The 21,092-nt window shown below is 36.6% G+C and overlaps 1 protein-coding gene across 5 annotated transcripts in view; it reads left to right on the forward strand.

Annotated features, from left to right (window-relative positions):
- DLG2 (discs large MAGUK scaffold protein 2) overlaps nt 1-21,092 on the forward strand; it is a 985,669-nt gene that overhangs the window by 703,530 nt on the left and 261,047 nt on the right. For all 5 annotated transcript variants that reach the window (XM_059492069.1, XM_059492046.1, XM_059492054.1 and 2 more), the window contains 3 exons: nt 4,609-4,745; nt 13,481-13,625; nt 16,792-16,933. In XM_059492069.1, coding sequence (XP_059348052.1) covers nt 4,609-4,745; nt 13,481-13,625; nt 16,792-16,933 — 424 coding nt within the window. The remainder of the gene's footprint in view (nt 1-4,608; nt 4,746-13,480; nt 13,626-16,791; nt 16,934-21,092) is intronic.

Consider the following 21,092-nt stretch of genomic DNA (forward strand, 5'->3'; position numbering starts at 1 on the left):
CAGACATTCTGTCCAGGCTTGACAGAAATTACTCATTTTGATTTTTATTGCTTGCATGCTCTGTACTGTCAGTACATCTGATTTCTCTAACCTTTGGTCATTCTTCTAGTATTTAGATTCCTATTCCCATTCATATGTCATTTGTTGATATGGTAATATTTCTGTTGAAAGTCCTATGCCTGTTGTGGTTTCACTAAGTCTATGCTCACAGGTCAGTTATGAGGTAAGGTGTACTGTGGTAGTGTTAGGAATTAGGAATTACCTGTTTTATGTCTCTAAAGCACACTGTTTGGTTAACTATCTGAAAATCAAGCACTTCTTAACTATATTTTAGAGTTATGTCTTAAATGCTGCTATCTTTGGATTCCCTTTATTGGGAGCTGTGAAACTCATGTTGGATTTCTGTTTTAAAATCCTCGCTCTGTTTGCTGCTTAAAAATAACCTTGGTTCTCTGTGTAGGATAGTAGCAAAATGCAACATCCATTTTTGACATTCTGACTGAGTTTCTTTAACTTCACTTCTCATTAGAAAGCTGACATTACATAGCTGGAGTTCATCTTTTAGGCTTCCTCTCTGGTTACTGCAAAGTGGTGTACCTGCAGTGTAATTAACCCACTGTGTCTTTAACAGAGGTTTCATTACTTTTAAGTATTATTATTATTTATTTTTATTAGTCCAACTTGCTGAGCTAACTATATGCGGAGCGTCCAAGCCTACTTTCACTAGAAAAATAGAACATATTGTTTTACTTACATTGTGATATATTTAAAACATGTATCTGGTATGGCAAATAATGCAAAATAGATGTAAATAGTCAAATATTTTAACATTTCTTGCTAATAATCCCAGGAAAAGATATTACTAAATATCTTCAACTTATTAATAGCAGCATGTTTTTTCTGCAGTTTCCAGTTTTGGTGGAATAGCTTTTTTCCCTGTCCTTTTTCCTCTTTCTGATACCAGAAACGTCTTCTATTTCATGGGATTATTAGACATTGTTTTTCATAGGATCAGTGATCAGCATTTGTGGAACCCAAGGGCAGATGAATTTTACAAACACAAGTCCAGTGGAAATGGAAGGAAATGAGGTTTGACTCAACTTTCCTAGTTTACGCATTGAGTCAATCTTATAAGGGCCTATCCTCTTCAGTGATTTTGAACAAAGCTGTTTGACTTGGACGTGCACCAGTATTAAATCCAGTTCTCACTTTTTTCCATCCTGAAGTAGTCTCTTCTTCACTGAACCACAGAAACATGGAATGGTTTGAGTTGGAAAGGATCTTTAAGTTCCAAACCTGTTACTCATTAGCATTAGATCAGGTTTCTCAAGGCCCCATTCAACCTGGCTTTGAACATCTCCAGGGGTGGGGCATCCACAGCTTTTCAGGGTAGCCTGTGCCAGTGCCTCACCACCATCATCATAAAACATTTCTTCCTCAACTTCATTCTGAATTTATCCTCCATCTAATTCCTGTTGTGAGGAATTTGAGCACTCTCTCCAAAATCAGCTGTTTCCATGAAGCAGATTGCACATCAGCCAAAGAGGAAGTGATCAACTCCTGATCTGTGTTCTGATAGAAATGTTTTCATAACCAAAGGAATCAACAACAAAAAGGTTCTGCAATCAAATATGCTGCTTTATGAAAAATACCATTTAGAAAACATACCTTGTTCCCTTGTTTGAATGATTCTGTGCTTTTAAAACAGAGTAAGAATCTGATGTAACACTAACCTGGTGTAGTGAGTGATCAGAGATGCACACTAGGATTGAGCAAATCTTACTGAAGTGTTCAGAAACCTTCAGTCTAAATGAACTCAGATTGTGAACTTTCATAGCATTGATCTTCCCACTCACCTCTTCCCACATCCAGACCCCAGCCTTTCAGAAACCAAAAGCATGATTCACCTCATCTCTTTCAGATGTCTTGTTGAGCTGAGATGAATCATACTTTAAAAGCTCTTAATGAATTTTCATTTATCGTACAGGTAGTATAAATGATAACCATAGTTGTCTGATGTCATTTGGCCATGTGAATCCTACCCAAAAGGTTTTGTGTAGTATACTTTCCATGTGCCCTAGCAATTAGCAGAAGTAATTTAAATAAAATTAAATGGGGCATTGTTCCATTCCCTGTTCCTTCTAAGAAGAAATCTTGTAAAGAAGGCAAGTATGATTAAGCAATGAAATTAAATCATTATTGATTGACATGGAAAATTTTTCTCTTCCTCAGTTTTCTTTCCTACCCACTCTCCTTTTGCTCCCTGCAGTATTACCCCATCTTGTTCTGCTCTTCTAAACCTTTCTGTAATCACTGTTGATTATTTGGGTGCCCAAAGTCAGACCTTGCTTACAAGTGCAATGTAGCCCCTGCATTGTATCACATCTAAATTTTATGTAGACTGTAGTAGAAAAAGTTACTCCTTCCATTATTTTAAGCTTCACTTTTGTGATTTTTTTTTTTTCACTTTTTGGGAGCAGCTTGTGTTGGTGCTTTTTTTTTTACAGTTTCATACATCCATTATGCTACAGCCATGCAAACAGCAAGCCAAGCCCCCACTGAGCACTGCAGAAAGTGCAGGTGATTATCTTGGATAATACTTGCTGCTGTTGCAGCAGGACCAGGCTGAATTAGAACCTACTTTCAGCACACCCAGCTGTGTGTGCAGAAATGGCCTTGCCCTTTACAGGTGTACAGTGTCAATAAAGGGGAGAGGAGGAGATGGAAGTGCTCCCCAACCTGTTCTTCCCATGGTCATGCCCTAGGTGAGGAGTGGGGCTGAAGAGAGCCCTCTGGCTGAGATCTAGCCCACTCATTTGCTCCCACCAGCATTCTGGAATATTCTCATATCTTTACTGGTAGAAGCCTATACAGATGAATTAGATCACATTGATTATAATTATGTCACCAAGAAATATTATTCAATCATTGTTCCGTGTCTACAACTAGTGTTAAAAAAATCCATTCTTAATGTTTTATTAGAATATCTTTTCTCTTCTTTGTTAGCAGTCCCAGGAAAAATCCTGCCCTGCTGAAAAATCCTAATCTTTTTATCCATGTACTGACAGTAGCACATAAATAAGAATGATTGTCAGCTTTAGCTGGAAATTCAATAAAGCTTTCTTTTAATTACCCTATACTTCTGAATCAACTTCGTGTGTATTGTTAATAGTCAATTAATTAAGTACTGTTTCAATTGGAGATATAAATTCAAAGGTTTCTTTTTGTAATTTACTGGTGTGGCACATTCCATTAAGTAGTCCATTATGGTACCTGACCTCACATCTTTTTGAAGCTAAAATAATTATCAAATGAAAATAATGTGGTAAAAAATAAAAATTTAATTCACACTCCTTATCTTTGTACTCATACTAAGTACAAAGCTGCTAAAAATGTTGTGTACATTAAATACACACTGTCCCCTAAGTTTTATTGCCCAAGCAGTGTCCCTTTTGAGTTTGTGATGAAATGCCAGATTTCAGGCAACTCGCTTTTTAATACTGCATTTTATTGCTCAGGCTACAGCAATTATCAACATGTTTCTTTTAGGAATGAGTGAACAGCGTAGATTTCATAGATAAAACCAGTGATTACTCTCTAAATAGATATAACTGTTTTTCTGTACAGCTAAAAGAGAAATCCCTAGCTGGAGCAATAATCTAAGCAGGGTATTGTCAGAAACAGCTTCTCTGTTCAGATGGAAGTTCCCATTAACTACATAATCTCTGAAAAATTAGCTGTATGAAGTTAATTTTTATGGAAATCAAGCACAGTAATTTCTGTTTTTCCTTTGACTGAGAGGTAAAAATGTTCTGAAAAATTAAAGTAATGGTTTGCTTGTATGTGCAATGTGTCAGAGGGTAAGATATATAGGAAAAGGAGAAAAGGTCTTTTTTTCTTCCCCCAACATCTATTTATTTTGCCTTCCTTTAATCATATCAGCATGTATCATTGACATTGTTACAAAGTTTGGGTCTTTGAAGTGTTTATCTAGGAATTTCACAGATCACTGAATAGAAGTTAGATATTTACAAAGGACTGTTGCTTTCTTTATGTGTCCATAGCCACAGATTTGTGTCCTAAGGAAAAAACCCACACTTTAAATCAAACATCTACACCTTTTCTCTTTTATTTTCACTGACCCTTCACTGTGGTACTACATGAACTTGCAAAACCTGTGCTAGACATTTCCAAGTATTTTTCAAATTGTGTGGACAATCAGAACACCTTTCATTTTGTTCTGATAAATGGTGATGTATTTTATAGCGATATTTAACAAAATAAACTCCAAGTTCAGTGTTTTAATGCTGATCATGGAAAGCTGAGCCATAACTTCTTGATGTAGGCTGCACTGGACCCCAAGGATGAGGGTGTATAGAATCACCACTGGTTCAATTGTTCTTTTCTCTGCCTTTCTGTAATTGTAAATGGCAAAGAATTTCCTTGCTTTAGTTCTGTCCCTGACCTTGCAGGGAAAGTGAAAGAGTATGTTATTTGTATTTCTGAAAAAAAAAATACTCAAAGCTTACATTGTATATGTTAGTCTTCCACTTCTCTTTAGTGTTTGATGTTGTATTGCTAATGTTTTGTTTGCAATGTCTTTTCCAGGTCTAGGATTCAGTATTGCAGGAGGGGTGGGAAACCAACACATCCCTGGGGACAACAGCATTTATGTCACTAAGATTATTGATGGGGGAGCTGCACAAAAAGATGGGAGATTGCAGGTTGGAGATAGACTTCTTATGGTAAGTATGAGAAATTTTAATTCCATTTATTTAGCTGAAAATTGTTTCATATAAGGACTTTTATTCACCATACATCTTTCTGGAGGTAACCAAAATGACTGCTATAATAATTGTATTTCCATCATCTTCATTTTCCCCATTTTAAAATATTTTTCTAATATTGAAGTAAAAACCCCATTCCTCTGGAAAGCTAACATTTTATGAAGGCAATGTATTATATTACTTTGACAAACCTTTTACAGAGAATAAATGTCTTATGCATGTAAGGAACAAGTCAAAATGGACCATAAAACTTAAAAGACTTTAGACAAAGTGTTTGTTAAGGTAGTACTGATTCTACTGCTTATTGTACCCAAATTGAAAGCGGTCATAACATGCCAGTAAATGACTCCCATGTAGCAACTGTCAGGGGGCTACTATTTACATTTCAGTACCTGTAGGAATGCTTTACTTATGTGTTCCATATAGATGTTAAAAAACATCCCAAACATTTTCCAAATTTTCCCTAGTGCTGGTTCACTGTTTCTTATCAATAATGATTTCCCACTCACAGAGTTTGTTTAATTCAAGACTGAGGGGGAAATCCTGACCCTGGTGAATCAGCACAACTTAATCTATGTCAAGTTGTACTCATGTCAGTGTATTTGTATAGATCTCAGCAGGTAGAGAAATATTTTTTTAGTAAGTGCAATGAAAAAAAAGAACAAACTAATACTGCATTAGCCCTGTTCTGTGATGTGATATTTAAGCAGTCGACCTTTTTTGCTGCCTGTGAAGCTGGGCCTAATTGAGGTTTTCTTTATTTGGCCAGGGACATTATGTTCCAGTCACATATGAAGATGGGCATTAATTTTATGACAGAGTACTAAACAGAACTGGAAAGGCACTTGGTTGCTGGGTTGGTGACTCTTTATCTTTTTTACTTAACCCAAATGGGTAGATAAAACAGCTTAAGGATCAGCCTGTGCTAGCAAAATCAGAGCAAAATGAAACTAGAACTCAAAATTTCTTTGGCATTTTGTCTTTGCATAATCTCAGCATAGTGAAATTCAAGTCACTATTGGATGATGAAGTTTTGGCTTATTTTGGTGCAGAAATGTGTATTTTTATTTGCCAAATTTACACTTTCGTTATTTTGCAACTTGTTGCAAATCTGCTTCTGTTCAGCTGTTTTTGTTGCTTTTTACACTGATGAGAATTCCTTGCAGTTTTTGTGTTTTCTGCAATTTTTTGTTACTTTACTCTTAATTTTTTTCCAATTCACATGAGGTAGTAAATATATAAAGGGAAATCAAATAGATGCAAACCCCGCACATTCACCCTCTCCAATGTAATTTCATAAGAATTAATTTAAATAGAAATATTTTCCATACCACTATGCATTAATTCATTCTTCTCAGATTTTTACAGGAGTAGTTTATTAAGCATCTCAGCCTTCAAACTGTGATTCACTGCAGTCAGATATAGATGTTTCTACACTGTGACAATTGTGACAATTTTGTATTTCTGAAAATGAGCAGAGGTCATTTGCATTACATTTGATGTCTTTGTTCTTCTTTCCTTTCAGTCTGGACTGTTTTTCTTTACTAAAGTGATGTCTCCTTTTATCACTGCATGTAAAATGAGCAAAAAAAAATCATTCCAAGTATTGCTCTTCTCTAGATATGTACTTTCAGACCAAGCTTTTAACTGCTGCACAAGAAAATACTCTGTGTACTGTAGTCATTACATATGCAGAGATTCGTTTACAAGATCAAAACTGTTTCTAAAATTCATGCAGATTGCAGCCATGTTTCTTGGTTCTCTCCAACTAGACAACCTGATTTGTTTTTAACTTCTGTACCTTCAGTATTTTTTTATCATAATTTGTGGATTATCTGTCAGTTCATGGCATTAACTTCATGTTCCTTTACGAATAGTGAGTGAAAAAATTAATTACTTTCTTTTGGCAGTGTTTCAACAGAGTATTACCCTTGTCATCTATATGGTCCTACTTCTGCTTCACTGATTTCTTGATTATTTCTTCGAGCAGTTCCTCTTTTTTTATTTTTTCCTTCTCAGTAACACATTCTTTCTTGATCTTTGGTTTTTTCTATCATTCTCTACAGAATTTACAAGAATTTGTCATCCTTCTGGAATTCTCAGCAGCTGCTGGGGAGCTTTTTTAATTTTCGTATCTGTGTTGTGATAATTTTGTGTGAAATGCTTTCAGATCCCGAAGAAAGTGCAAATCACATTAATATAAATTTAAGAGGTGATGAAAGTGTAGAAGCAAAATAAAAACAAATATTGAAATGTAAGACAAGAATTGGGCCACCTGAGCATTCTGTAGCTTGATGACCCTACTGTTATTAAATGCAGATTGCATATAGTGTGTTAAGATTTCTGAAGATGTATTATGTAAATAATACCTTGTGATTATTGTGAAATCTGTGCAAGGGCATGTTACACAGTTATGTTTTTGTGGCATTTAAGATCTACTAACCTCAGCACTTGCACGGGACAATTCTCCATTGCACATTAATCCTGAGGTACCTGTTTGTAAAAGTACTGGTGAAAGCATGAGTGTTTAAACCAAAAACCGAATGTTTTTTCTAGGTATATGTGAAAGGAAAAAACCAGAGCTCTCCTCTGAAGACTAACAGCTAGGAGAAAAATACTCCCTCACTGTGTTCAGGTGGTAAGGCCTCCTTCTGCTGGTGGTAATGCCAGCAGCGAGAATCCCACTGCAGTGGGTGTCTCAGCTTCTGTCCGCAGTGTAAAGGAGAAAAAGTAAAGCATGTACAGAGCATCACAGACCACCATGGTAATTCAGGGCCAGCTAGGTTGCTCAGGGATTTATCCAGGTGCATCTCAAAAATCTCCAAGGATGGAGATTGCAGAGCCTTTCTGAGAAACTTGTTCCACAGCTCAGCTGTCCTCCTGAGGAAAAGACTTCTCCTGATAACCTGTTTGACCCTCTCTTGTTTCAACATCTGCCTGCTGTCACTCATCCTGTTACCACACGTGACTCTGAAAAGCTTAGCTTTGCCTTGATGATCTTCCTGTAAGCACTGGGGGTCTGTTAAAAGCTGCCTTCAGAGGAACCCCTTCTCCAGGCCGAAAGTGCCAAGATCCCTCATTTTCTCCTCAGCAGGTCAGTGCTCCATCCCCAGCCATCCCAGCAGCATAGCTCTCAACTTGCCTCCTTCTGTTATCTTTCCTGTAGTGCAGGAACCAGAACTCAACAGTTTCCAGGTTCAGGCTAATGAGTGTGAGCTATTGGGGAATAATCCTTTGCTCATTCTCCAGCCTCTGCTCCTGCTCATCCAGCCCAGGATGCTGTTGACCTCTTTGCTGCCGAGACACACAGCTGGCTCATGCCTAGCTTGCCATCCATCAGGAGCCCCAAGCACTTTTCCATAGAGATGCTGCCAGGCTGTCAGTGCCCAGCCTGTGCTATTGATGGGAGTTAGCCTGTGCCAGGGACAGGATTTACTGTTTCTTCCTGCTGAACATCATAAAGTCTTCTTCAGGTCCTTGTTCCAATCTTTGGCAACCCTGCCTTTGAGTATCTCACAGTGAAAGGAAGTGTCACCTCCAAACATGATGCATGTCTCACCTCTTCAAGGTCACTGCTAATGATGATCAAGAAAAGCTGAAAAATGTTTTCAGCTATTTCAGCTCAGATAATAATTACTTTTTTTATCTCATACCATCATCTTACTTTGGACAATTTTTTATCTACAGAATGAGTAAATGACAAATCAGTATAAATGGTAAATGGTAAAAATGGTACTTTTTTACTACTACATAACAACACTAATAGCAAGGCATTTTTCAGGGAAAATGCTAAAAACATTAGGGTTTAAAGGAAAATGTATGTTATTATTAATCTTTTATAACTGGAAGCTTTTCTAAAATACATCTCATATGCCAAAATACCCTTGCAAGTTTGGGCTGTATCCTGTTGCTTCTTGCCCCGTATAGTCACAGGGATCAGCGATTGTATATAACAAGAGGTCTAATTTGATTCTGTTTTCTGAATGGAAACAGGAGGAAGAAACAGGAGTCACATTCCTTTTCATAAATGTATGCTTCCTTTCTGAAAAAAGGTGTTGTTTTCTGGTAATTTCATAGGACTGTGGTGGGGTTGTGACTGTGTTCCTTATAAGGTCCCCTACCAGTGCCTGTTTCTTTCAGATTGTGTATGAATGCAGGATTACATTTGTATTAAAGTGCATAAAATCAGAGCATGTAATTCAAGATGCATATAGATTAGCATTTGGTTCTGATCAGAGGTGGTTTTTTAAATGATTTTGGCTGTCTTTGTGGGATTGTCTTTTAGAAAACGGCCCAGCACTTGTGCAACTAACTCATAAGCCCATGGGATCATAAGTATTTAGTTAATGCAAACAGATTTATATCCTTTGTACAAATCATCACACTTCAGCACTGGAAAGCATCCCGCTCTTTGCAGCCTTTTAAGTGAGTGAGTTTTGAAAAAGGCCATCAGCATTCTAGATTTACAGCTGGCAGGTTGCAGGTGTTTACTGGTAAATGTTCAGCCAGGAAAATCCGCTGTCTGAATGAAAAGTTGAATATTACAGAAAAGCAAACATTACCACTGGTAAGGTAAAAATCACCCCTTTATCTCATTCACTTAGTGAATCAAATCTTTCTTAGCCTAAATCAATAGAGGAAATGAACAAATCCCCTTTAAGAAAGAAAAATTAAATAAGATAGACTTATTCCTCTGGAGCTCTTATTCTCATATCAGCTTATATTGTTCTGAATGAAATTACTCTTTAGAGCACTTGTGCAGTCATTTTGGGGATTCTAAGCTTTCCTAGCTGCTTTTTGGGGCTTTTGATTTTCAGTGTGAATCTAGGAAAACTTCCAAATAAAACATCCTTGCTTAGCATTGCCCTGATTATGCTAATTAGGAAAAAAAAAATCCCAGTCTTTTTATATCTCTTTGGCATAATTTCTTATTGATTTCTCCCATCACTCAAGTAGCTTCTTTGATTGGACTTTTATCTTTAATTTCCTTCTCTACTGCTATTTTATTTCTTTCCCTTATTCATTTCTCATGTTACCAGTATGTCTTATATCACATACTTTCTATTTAAAGAAAAAGCTTTCCTATTTTTTTTTTTCTGCAGATGCTATTTGTATTTTTAAATCTTCACTGCATGTAACTTTTCCAATTAGAAAAGCCCCATTTATTCCATGCCTTTTTTTCTTTCTGACTCCTATCCTTTGGCTCCTGTCACAGTATTTTTTGTCTCAAATATACAGCTTTGTGACAAAACTGACCATTCAGATAAATATCTTTTTTAGCATTTGCCTTAAGGTTTTTTTTTTCCTTAATTAACTGCTATTTAAATTGGCTTCTTAGATCCAGAAAGTTGGCATGCAGTACCCATTCTACCCACTCAGAATTAAGTTAGCCATTCTGCACAAAAATTCAGCCTCTCAGAGGATTGCATGCTATATACACTTTGATTTCTTTCTCCTACTCTTTATCTCCTTTACCTCTAACTCAACCCTTTTTTTTGCAATCTATATGCAAAAAATATATAAGGTTATGTCTACAGGAGGAAGCAAAGCTTTGCTATAATGTATTTATTGGGCCAAACCACTGAAAAAGCCAGATTTAGTACTTAAAATTCTGTCAAGATCAAGGCATCTTTTATGGAAGAAATAGCTTCAGAAATAGTCTCTCTTGACATAAATCCCAACATAAAAGTCAACTACAACATCATATTTCCTATTATTATCATAATCTCTGTACAATGTTTTAAGGAAAGATGTCAAAAGATTCCTCTACATAACTGCAGTCATCTTGCAATTATACGTTGGGATCTGAACAATAGAATTCTTCTAAGTATTCAAGTTTTTTGTATAGCAGAACACATACAGATGTCTTTATTTGTGATCATTGTTTTATGGTCAAAAAGTTGAAAATATATTGATAGATGCACATAGGATTGTTAATAGGAATTGTAGATGCAAAGCAAGAGCTGCCTTCTGAAGGAAGTCTGGAAGTGCAAGTCAAAGGTGATGTTGGTAAATGACTAAGGAAGGTGATCTCATCTCCTTCTCTAAGAGCTCACACTTAAAATAGACCTTATGACACCACTGAGGATCTTAATTTTTGTGAATGAATCAACAAGTTTGTTTGTTTTTTTTCTCTTGATGTACATTGAGTCTTCATTTCTTTGTTTACTGAGAACTGAGCAGTCCAGGACAAAATGATTTTACATAAACTTTGCCATGAACTCTAGGATCTTTATGTCTATAAAAAAAACCATAGTGCTGAACTGCATAGACATTAGAATTGCTTGTAAGTCCTAACTTCTAGATATCAGTCATTTGTACAGTGTTGGTAAAACACCTGTCCCATAATGTTATTGTCAGAGAGAAGACGCAGGACCTGCCACATCAAATATGTTTTCTATTATAATACTTTACTTTCTGTTTCTAAAATGGCTTTTTGTCTTCTTTACTGCACAACTGTGACATCCAAGTATCTTGTGATGATTTTTATCAGCTAAATTTATGGAAACAAACCCCAACAAAAACCAAAATCCAACACCTTTGGAAAAGAAGTTGCATCAAGTCAATTTTGTCATATTTTTTCAATTGCGACATAGTTGTTTTTATTCACTTCTCAAAAGACCAAAAATTCAAAATCCAGAGAGTTCTAAGATATTTCATTTTTTGTCTTTTTTTGACTGAGAATGTTTTTTTACAGTAGCTGTAAAGTAGGTGAGGTTATGTGAGTTTTTCTCTACTTGAACTAAACTTAGGATGAAACGCAAGAAATACAGTGTACTGACAGTGTGGGAAGGAGAAGAGGTAAAGGATAACCTTGTGGTCATCTTTCTAAAAGGTGTGAATATGAAGTGTCTGGCAGTTTTGAAATACATAAACAAGAAAGGCATAATTTCAGTCACTTCTTCCTGCCAGCCTATTAATTTAAGGCATTTATTTATTAAAGGTATATGTAAGTTATTGCTCTTCATTACAAAGAAAGATATAGAAATTTATAGAAGTTGGGCATAAGATTTTTATTTAAATAGAAGAGCTGTCAAAATACAGCATACCCTGTCAGCAGCTCCTTTCTGAGTGTTAGGCTCTATCACTGCCCTTCATGTCAAATTATCATAATACACCTGCCATTGTCTCTTTTAATTACCCTTAAAACCAAGCCTGAGAATTATACAGGGAAAAAAGTTTGGACAAAATCCTTACATTCAGCAATACTGTCCAATAGAAGTATTTTTTTCTTGGTGGTGATCAAATAATTTGAATATGAAGAGTCCTTCAGTGATTAACAGTAGCTGAATTTCTTTCCAGTTGCCAAACCCTTTGTCCATTGCTTATTGTCACATTCAGGTTTCTGATAATTTATTGATACTAAATTCCCTGGAAATAATATACTTTTTTCTGCAATTTACTGTTATACCATAGTGAGGAGGGAATTCTGCTTTCATCTTGCATAATCTTTAAAAGGAATCCTTGCAGTAACTGTGGAAGTTGGAGGATGGCAATTTAAGTGACAGTAAAATGTTTCATATTCCTTGTGAAATGTAGGTCAGTGGAACAGGCTCCCCAGGGAAGTGGTCACAGCGCCAAGCCTGCCAGAATTCAAGGAGAGGCTGGACAATGCTTTTAGTCACATGGTTCAGTTTCAGGCAGTAGTGTGAGGAGCAGGGAGTGGGACTCAATGGTCCTTATGGGTCCCTTCCAACTCAAGGTATTCTGTGATTCTGTTATTTCTCACATGCCTGAAACCTGGGCCTACACCCTTTACTTTTTTCCCCCCTATTCTATAATTTCTCCATTCAGGAGGTTTATACATTTTGTGGCAGGGAACATTCACAGTTTTGTTTATAGGAGGACAACCTATTGTTGACAATCTGTTAATACGGTGGATTTATATATTAATAAATTTTATATGCCCCTACAATAAACCACTTCAGATGCTTTTCTTTTGATTTTCTTTTTGTGGGAGTAGAGCATAAATAGGCAAAGCTTTCTGCCACCATTTCCTTTCTTACTTTATCTGTAGTCTTCTACTTCTATCCTTGCTTAAGTGTTTTTCTCTTCTAAAAACAGCACAGAGCTAGTACAACATTCTCTTACATTTTCAACGTCTTTTTCTGTGCTTCCAGAAAACTGACAAACTTTCACAATCAAAAATATCTTTTCTCCATCCTGAACTGCCCTTTACAATTCCTGCACCTCATAGGTATTCTACATGCCATTTTTTATCTCTCCTTATTTCTGTTGTCAGTGTCGTATCAGTGATGGAAAGATTTGGGTATGTTGGGTATTTCTGAGGTCCCACCTGTGGAAGCTAAGAGATTAATTAGGAAGTTTATTTTATTAGGTTAAATAATGTAGACAGTTTCTGTAACTGATATGGTGCTATTAATTTATTAATAAATACAATTTTATATTGGTGACTATACATGTAGCAGAACATCACAAAGAACTTTTTTTATTGTCAAAACCAAGTGCCTTCTTGACCCATTTTGATTCTGTGTATCAATGTTGCTGCATCAGTCTTTGAACATGCATGTGCTAATAAGAAAACTGTATTTTCTTCCCTGCAGCAGAATTGCTTCTATAATCTTTAGTGCTTTTTGTTTACAGCAATGTTCCAAACATTTTGAAAACTGCAGGGATGTATCATTTTTGTCTATTTCTGCATTTCAACTCACCTCTCTGATTTTTCCTCTAAGGTAAATAATTACAGTTTAGAAGAAGTTACCCATGAAGAGGCAGTAGCAATACTGAAGAACACATCAGATGTAGTGTATCTGAAAGTTGGAAAGCCCACCACCATTTACATGACAGATCCATATGGCCCACCAGATATTACTCACTGTAAGTGACTTCTGCAACTTATTTTACAAGAGATATTTCAGTTTTTCAGATGATTGTATTTTTTCATAGCTTGTTCAAAGTACCCCATTAAAGTTTATGAAACAGCTTGGAAGGCTACAAAAATGAAATGTTTATTGCCACCTAAGAATGCTGTGCTCAAGAAATATTGCAAATAATTTAACTCTGCTAAAGTATTTTTGCAGCAAAAGTAGCAATATAGAAGATGTATGGCTGTGCTGGTTCCAATTAGCCATTGTCCAAGTGATCAGACTGAACTGTAACTCTTGTGAATATTACAGCAATAAGTACATGCAAATGCATTTTGTAATATGATTAGATTTGTAGCCTGGAGTCCTCTGTCCACTGAAAAATTGGAACAAGCAGCAAACCATCTTGTACAAACTTAGTAGAAGCCTGAGGCAAATCTATCTCATATTTGAATAAAATATTTTACTGGAATGTAAAAATCTCTGCTCTACTTACAAAACTTTACCTATTTTCTGTGGCTATCCAGTTTGTGAAGTCACAGAATGGTTTGGGCTGAAAGGGACCTTAAAGACCATTTAGTTAAAGTCCCCCTTCCATGGGCAGGGACACCTTCCACTAGACCAGGGTGCTCAGAGCCACTTCCAGGGATGGCATATCCATGGCTTCTGTGTTCCAGTGCTTTATTACTCCCATAGTGAAGAATTCATAAATCATTGGTCCACTTTGCTTTATTCTCAGTCTATCCATTAACTTTATATATGTTCATCGGGATTTTTTTTTCCAGAGGACCAAGGCCTTATTTGTCCTTGCATTCAATGCACATTCTGTTGTAGGAAAATTTGTTTAAATAATACTGTAAAACTCAGTGAAGTATCTCATAGGAAGGGAAGATGTCCTCGTTTAAAAACCAATTGATTTCAATCAGGCTGTCATATCCATGCACTCAAAAGCATCTAGGCTCATGGCCAGCACTCAGGTAGAAAGATGTGCATCCAGATGCATCCCCAGGACTCCCTGAGGTGACCACGTACAAGGGTTGGTGGCTGGCTGTGGAGTCCTTTTCTTTTTTTTTTTGACAACCTCCTTGCTGGAGTGCTTTTTTGACCCTTAAGGAGATGACAGCAATGAGGATCTTCTGTCTCTGCCATCTGTCCCTAGTATGCATGTCTTTAGGATTTACTCAGATTGCTCCTGGCCCCGTCTGAGTGTCCTAGGCTCCAAACTAGTCTTTATCTCCCACCACCATCTTTTAATGGCTTGAATATTTGTTTGAGTTTGGGTGTAGGCTTTCCTGGCGAGTTGCATGTAATTATGTTCAGTGTTGATGACTTATTGATGAATCTAGCTTTATCAATACATGCCATTCCTATACCCCTCCTGCTACTCCTCCTGGTGTCAATACCCAGGCATTGCCATTCCCTTGGCATTCACAGCAATCCTAACATTTCAGCTGCGCTCTTTATACCACTGGTGCCTGTTAGTCTAAACAGTTCATTACTGAAGACTCCCTTTCTTCATTAGTTGTTCATGAAAAACTGTCTGCCTTGGGTTCAGCTGCCCGCAGGGACCAGCTGCACCATCCAGCAACTGGATGGAAATACAGTTTTTGACAGGAGCTTCAGCAGTCGATCCATACTCATCTGGATTTCCTGCTAATAATTCTGTGGGCACTTAAGGCAAACTAAAAGTGGGGAGATTTACTGAGGGCAGTAAATGCTAAAGATTTAAATTTTTCTGCACTTTCACAGTGTTGCTGTGGTGGACTGACAAAGTTGAGGGAAAAGCTAAATATCCCAAATCCTCCTTATTCAGTCTGCTCCATGAAAACAGAAGGGAAGGTTGTGTAGCATGCATGTCAGTGGTATGCTCAGCCATGCTGAGGATGCCCATTTAGTTAGCAAATGTTACAACAGATGGCAATCATGTTCGGTAGCAGCCTGGTCTGGGTCTTAGCAAAGGCCGGGAAGTAAAAATGCTAAATGTCCCTATCCAATCTTGAGCTTTATACTTTGAAAATAATAATTTTGCAGTTCTAAAACAGTGTGGTTTATTATGTCAGATTATAGATCAACAGCATATGAGAAGACAGAAACAATTCCAGGGGGAAAGGAAAGGTTGAAAAGATTTGCAGTAGCCCTTCCCAAGCTGTTGGTGCATACAGATTCATTTATCCTCAGGGAACCTTTCATTACACCTACATGTTCAGAGTATTTCAGAATGCATAATGGCCTTTCCCTTAGAGAGATTTTGCTTTGAAGCATTCTGTATCTCAGCATTTGAAAAAAAGACTGAAGCTAATACTAGAAAGTTTAGCTGTCTTCTTCTCGTGAGAAAATTAATCACAGCTCATTGCAGACGCATGTAACACTGCTTTTTCTGTTTATCCTTTCTTTTTCTAATTAAATTAACTAGAGATAGAATACAACTATTACTGCATCTCTCCAGTCATAAATGTCCTAGATAACTTCAGAATAGCAAGAAGCACACAAACAAACCGTGCAAACCCAAAAAAATAAACAGACAACACAGTAATGTAACTTTCATCATTAATAATTAATATGTAAGATATTTGCATCCATTTTCCATTTTAAGAACAGAGATTTACCATGGTCTAAATACCATCTATGTTGATACTGAAATTTCAATTGTATTGGGGTTTTGGACACCTGTACTAGATCCCAGCTTTGAATGTATACATAATTCTTGCCACACTTAAAATTCCTGCTCTTATCCTCCATTGAGTTCTTACTATGTTACTCCCATTACTCCACACTGGAGCCAAAAAGAGTGCTTTTAATCTCATTCTTTCCTAATTGCATTTCCTTCTGCTAGTCCTAAGTGAAGAAAATGTTTCCTGTCTCTCAAACAGGAGATCTATTCAGACTCTCTCTTCAGGAACTAAAGATCCTCTAAAGAGTGAATCCCTGCAAAAAAGCCATCATCATCATTATTATTGTTGTTGTTGTTATTGTTGTTGCTGCTGTTGTTGTTATTTTCAGTAAAACTCCAGCTGTTCATTCTTTGTTGTTATTATTTTAAGCTCTCTCAAGCCAGAATTGTTTGTTTGGATCTCATTTACAGCACTGAACCATGTTCTTGGTACTTAAAAAGTTATGTTCTTGTGCCATCTAATGAAACATGGAAGTTGCTGACTAGAAATGTTCATTTTTACCATCAGCTTATTCTCCACCAATGGAAAATCATATACTCTCGTCTGGAAACAATGGCACTTTAGAGTACAAGGCATCCCTGGCCCCTATCTCCCCAGGAAGATACTCACCCATTCCAAAGCACATGCTTGTGGAGGACGACTACACCAGGTCAGAGGCTTCTCTTTGTTTGTTCCCTTTCATGCAATTGTAAAGGACAAAGTTAAGCATTCAGTGCATCTCAAATAGAATACAGCATACTGCAGATTTCTATTCAGACTTTTTTTTTTTTTTAATAATCCCCAAAGAATTGTGACTACTATATGGATGTACAGTAGCAGAATTGTATCTGTGTACTTAATTTCAAGGTAGAAGAGATACAGAGGAAAATGCTGGGAGGTTCCTTTTATGCCTTGTTTTAGGTGAACACTGAATGTCACTGATGAGACAGTGTGTATTTATCTTTTTGTTTGAAGAGCACTACCATTCACCTGGAAGACAGAAGTTGTTCAGTTTGGAAAATGAGCCCTCATTATAATGTCGAATGCCACAGAAAATGAGAATTTATTTTATTTTTGTGCTAGGAGGGGGCTGTTCTGATCCTCTGACATGACTTGCTGTGTCTTACAAGTCAAAGAATCTCATCACTTACGTATTCATCAGCTTCATAACCCACTAATTTGCATTTCATTTTTCTTGTTGCATGTGATTACTATCTTAAGCAGCTTAACTTGTTGGATCAGACAGATTCAGAGTAACTAAGTCATGATACAGTGTTTAATCAGGGCATAAATGTGTGGAAACCACACCTTTCTTCCCTGTCTTGGTTAAAAGAGTTTCTCTTTTGTTTTGATTGAGAATGCAAAGCTGAAATTGATTTCCTTCGATTTATGAGACATTCAATTAGGAAGGTATTTTCTCTGAATGGCTCCAAGAAGTTACATTTTTAATTAATAGTTAAACATTGATTTCATTAAATCTGCACCAATGTTTTTAGCTGATCTAACAATGATCTCATAATTTCTCAAATACCCATGTATTTGAGAAATACAATAGGAGAATACCAATATTGGGAGAATACCAAATTTGGGTATTCTCCCAAAACTGGGAGAATACCAATATTAAATATCTGGGTTGCAATGATGAAGGATTTGTCAATAAGCTTGTAGGGCTGAATGGGCATCTTCTATAATGAGATGTCAGCACCACAGTTGCAGAAAAAGAGTTAGAAAGGTTTGAAAAACAGCAAAACAATTGCAGGCTTAAAAGTAAATAATAGCTAAGGACATCATGAAGTCACAGAAAGTGAAGGGATTAATTCTAAAAAGGGAGATAAGCAGTCCTGACAATGAAAAGACCATTTAAACACTTAGAATGTTTGTAAAGTGACAAAGTATTGTTAGTCCTGTTTCTTTGTGATCATGTATCTGGTTTTAACTTTCCAGTTACTTGTGAAAAAAAAAAAGAAAAAAGAAAAGAAAAAATAGTCATAGAAAGGAAGGCAGTTACACTCTTAGCCCAATCGTTTAGCAGATATCCAATAAAAAGCTTATAAAGACCCATGCAGGATATGTATTCAAATTAATTCGGATGTCCTTTTGACCTTTTTTTTTGGGGAGGGGGGAAGATGCATTCCCATGCTATTTTTAGACTGTTTTTAAACAAGTTAGTTGTACTGGTTTAGCTCCTGAGAGAAAAATGAAGTATACTGGCAGTCTGTTTCTTGTCTGAGCTATTCACACCTATGTCCATTTTGCATTATTGTGAGGGGAGAAAAATGAATGTCCAGAGAAGCTCTGTATACTCTGTGAAATACTGCACTCCTGTGTTCTTTTTCCTGTCTGGATTTCCAAATTAATGTGTTGGCTAATGAAGGCTGGATATCCAAAACCTTCTTGTGGCATTGGCATTATGGACAGGAGCTGCTGACTCTACGAGCATGACCTCTTGTGACAATGTGTGGCACCAGCAGACATAAGGGTGTCAAGGCTAGGAGCAGGCTCTGAATGCCACAGCAGAAATCAGATGGAAATCTCCTCTTTCTGAGCAAGTGTTAACTCTGACCTATTGAAAAGGAGGAGGCTATTATGAGCTATTATCACTATTTTATTAGTGATAATAGTCAATATGGTACATCAGGAAATAAAGGCACAAAGAGAAAATTAACATAGTCATAAAGACAAATTGCTCTTCTCACCATTACATTTCCTTGCCGGACATGCACATAATCTGAGAGACACCCAAGCAAGAGCCAAAGACCACTTTTCTTCTCTAACTACTATGACTAAGAAGCTCTGACCTTAGAAACCAAATCATTTAACCCTTAAATGCTGCTGAGTTGCTTTGTTTTTTTTAATGTCCATTCATCTAATTATTGCCTATTGATTCAAGTGGGGCTACTGAAATGCAGTTAATTCTCACAGTTAATTTTTATAGTCATTTTCACAGCTATAAACTCAGAATAGTGAATGCACTATTTCTGTTCAGTGCCACAGGATTTGCTGATGAGCCTGCTATTAAAATAAAAAGATATTTTTGAAGTCTTTGTTGCTGACCAAATCAGAAAATCTTTTGGGAATTCAATTATCATATTGATAACTTTAGTAAAACCTATAGACACCTTGATTGCAGGTGTCTATAGGTTTTACAATTAGGTTTTCTCACATAATGTTTTATAATTAAGATGTTTGCCAGCTACTGCAGTGCTATCCATTCAAACTACCTGGTTCTTGCTGTAATAGGTTTACAGGGCTAATTTACATTGTGCTCACATAAGGAAATTTATTACCCATGCCGTCTTGCAACACTTTTAGCAGATTTTCATGTGTGCCAGCTAAAAATATTTGGAACGGTAACTTCTCCACTAACAAAGGCATTTGCAATTTTGGAATTCTCTGTACAAGTGATTTGAGTGAGGCAGATGACAAGCTTTCCTTTAACTTACTTGTGATAATGAATCTATCAGTAAGCTTAAATGATTGAACATTCAGCTTAATTTGCCCACTTCCTCCTGCTGGTTTTATTTTTTTTTTTTGTTCATTCATTCCAATTCTAAGGTTTGGGGTTTTTTTAACCTAAATACATCTATTTTTTCTAACAAAAGTAAGTGTTTCAATTGATAAAAATTTGTGGTTTTTGGTCTGATATTGAATCTGTGTCAGAAAAAATTCCATTCAGTCTATATAAAAAATAAACTAATTTGAACACAAGGGATAGAAAAGTAACAAATAATCTTCAGCCAGTAATTTTAATGAAGCTGAATGTTGTCTCTTAATTGCTGATTTTTTTTAAGTTGTGCGTATTGTTGGTAAAAATACTAGCAGTGATGGGCATATTTTACTTCTTGATTTTTCTGGAATTATTTTAAATTAATTTGGAATTAATTTGAGTTAATTTAGAAACTTTGGCTTCCTGTATTTTTTGTAGCAATTATCACCTTTACAAGTTCAGGTTAGTAGAATATGGGATCAAAAGTGGATAAAAACAACATGTCTAATAATTTTATCAGTACACATGGCAAGTCAGACACTGCTTGGTTTAGTTTCTAGTAAGATGAAATTGTTGTGCAGGCAGTGCAGGGGATTCATTGATTGTGTTCCTGACCAGCCCCTGATACTGGTAGAGGGGAGAAACAGGATTTGTGGCAAAGGTGGTGAAAAACAACAGCTGGGATCAGAGTGACCATGAGCTGGCCTACTTCTTGATTCAAAGGAAGTCTGGAAAGATAGTCAGCAAGTTATGACTGTTAAGATTTCAGAAGAGCAGACTACAGCCTTTTTGGAGAGTTGCTTAGCAAAATCTCTTGGGATGCTGCCAAAGAAACACAGGGCCCATGAAAGATGGATGATTTCTAAATAAAACTTATTGAGAACTCAGGAAGGAACCATCCTGTTGAGCAGAAAGGAGGGGACTCAGCAGAAGGCCTTCATGGCTGAGCAAAGAGCTTTCTGATGACCTAAAATGCAAAATACAGACTAGCATTACTTGACTGCTTGACTGCTGACAAAATTAGAAAGCTGATTGATTTGAGCTAATACTTACCCTCAAGGGTCATAAAGGAAAACAAAAGTGATTCTGCAGATGTGTGCTACTTTAAAAAATGAAGGTAAAATTTGAGGAAGGAAAAAGGCAATGAATAGGAGAGAAGCTGATGTAGTGACAGATAATATAGGAAAAGCTGAAGTACTGAACAACACATTTGCCAGGTGTTTAAGGGCCCAGAAGGTAATTGGAATACTCATCAGAGATCGACTAAAAGCAATTTATGTGCTTGTCCAGACTGGTTGGCTTTCCTGATGAAATTTCTAATTTGCTTGGATGAGGGGAGAGG

The sequence above is a fragment of the Ammospiza nelsoni genome, chromosome 2 (genome assembly GCF_027579445.1).
Source record: "Ammospiza nelsoni isolate bAmmNel1 chromosome 2, bAmmNel1.pri, whole genome shotgun sequence".
Lineage (NCBI taxonomy): Eukaryota > Metazoa > Chordata > Aves > Passeriformes > Passerellidae > Ammospiza > Ammospiza nelsoni.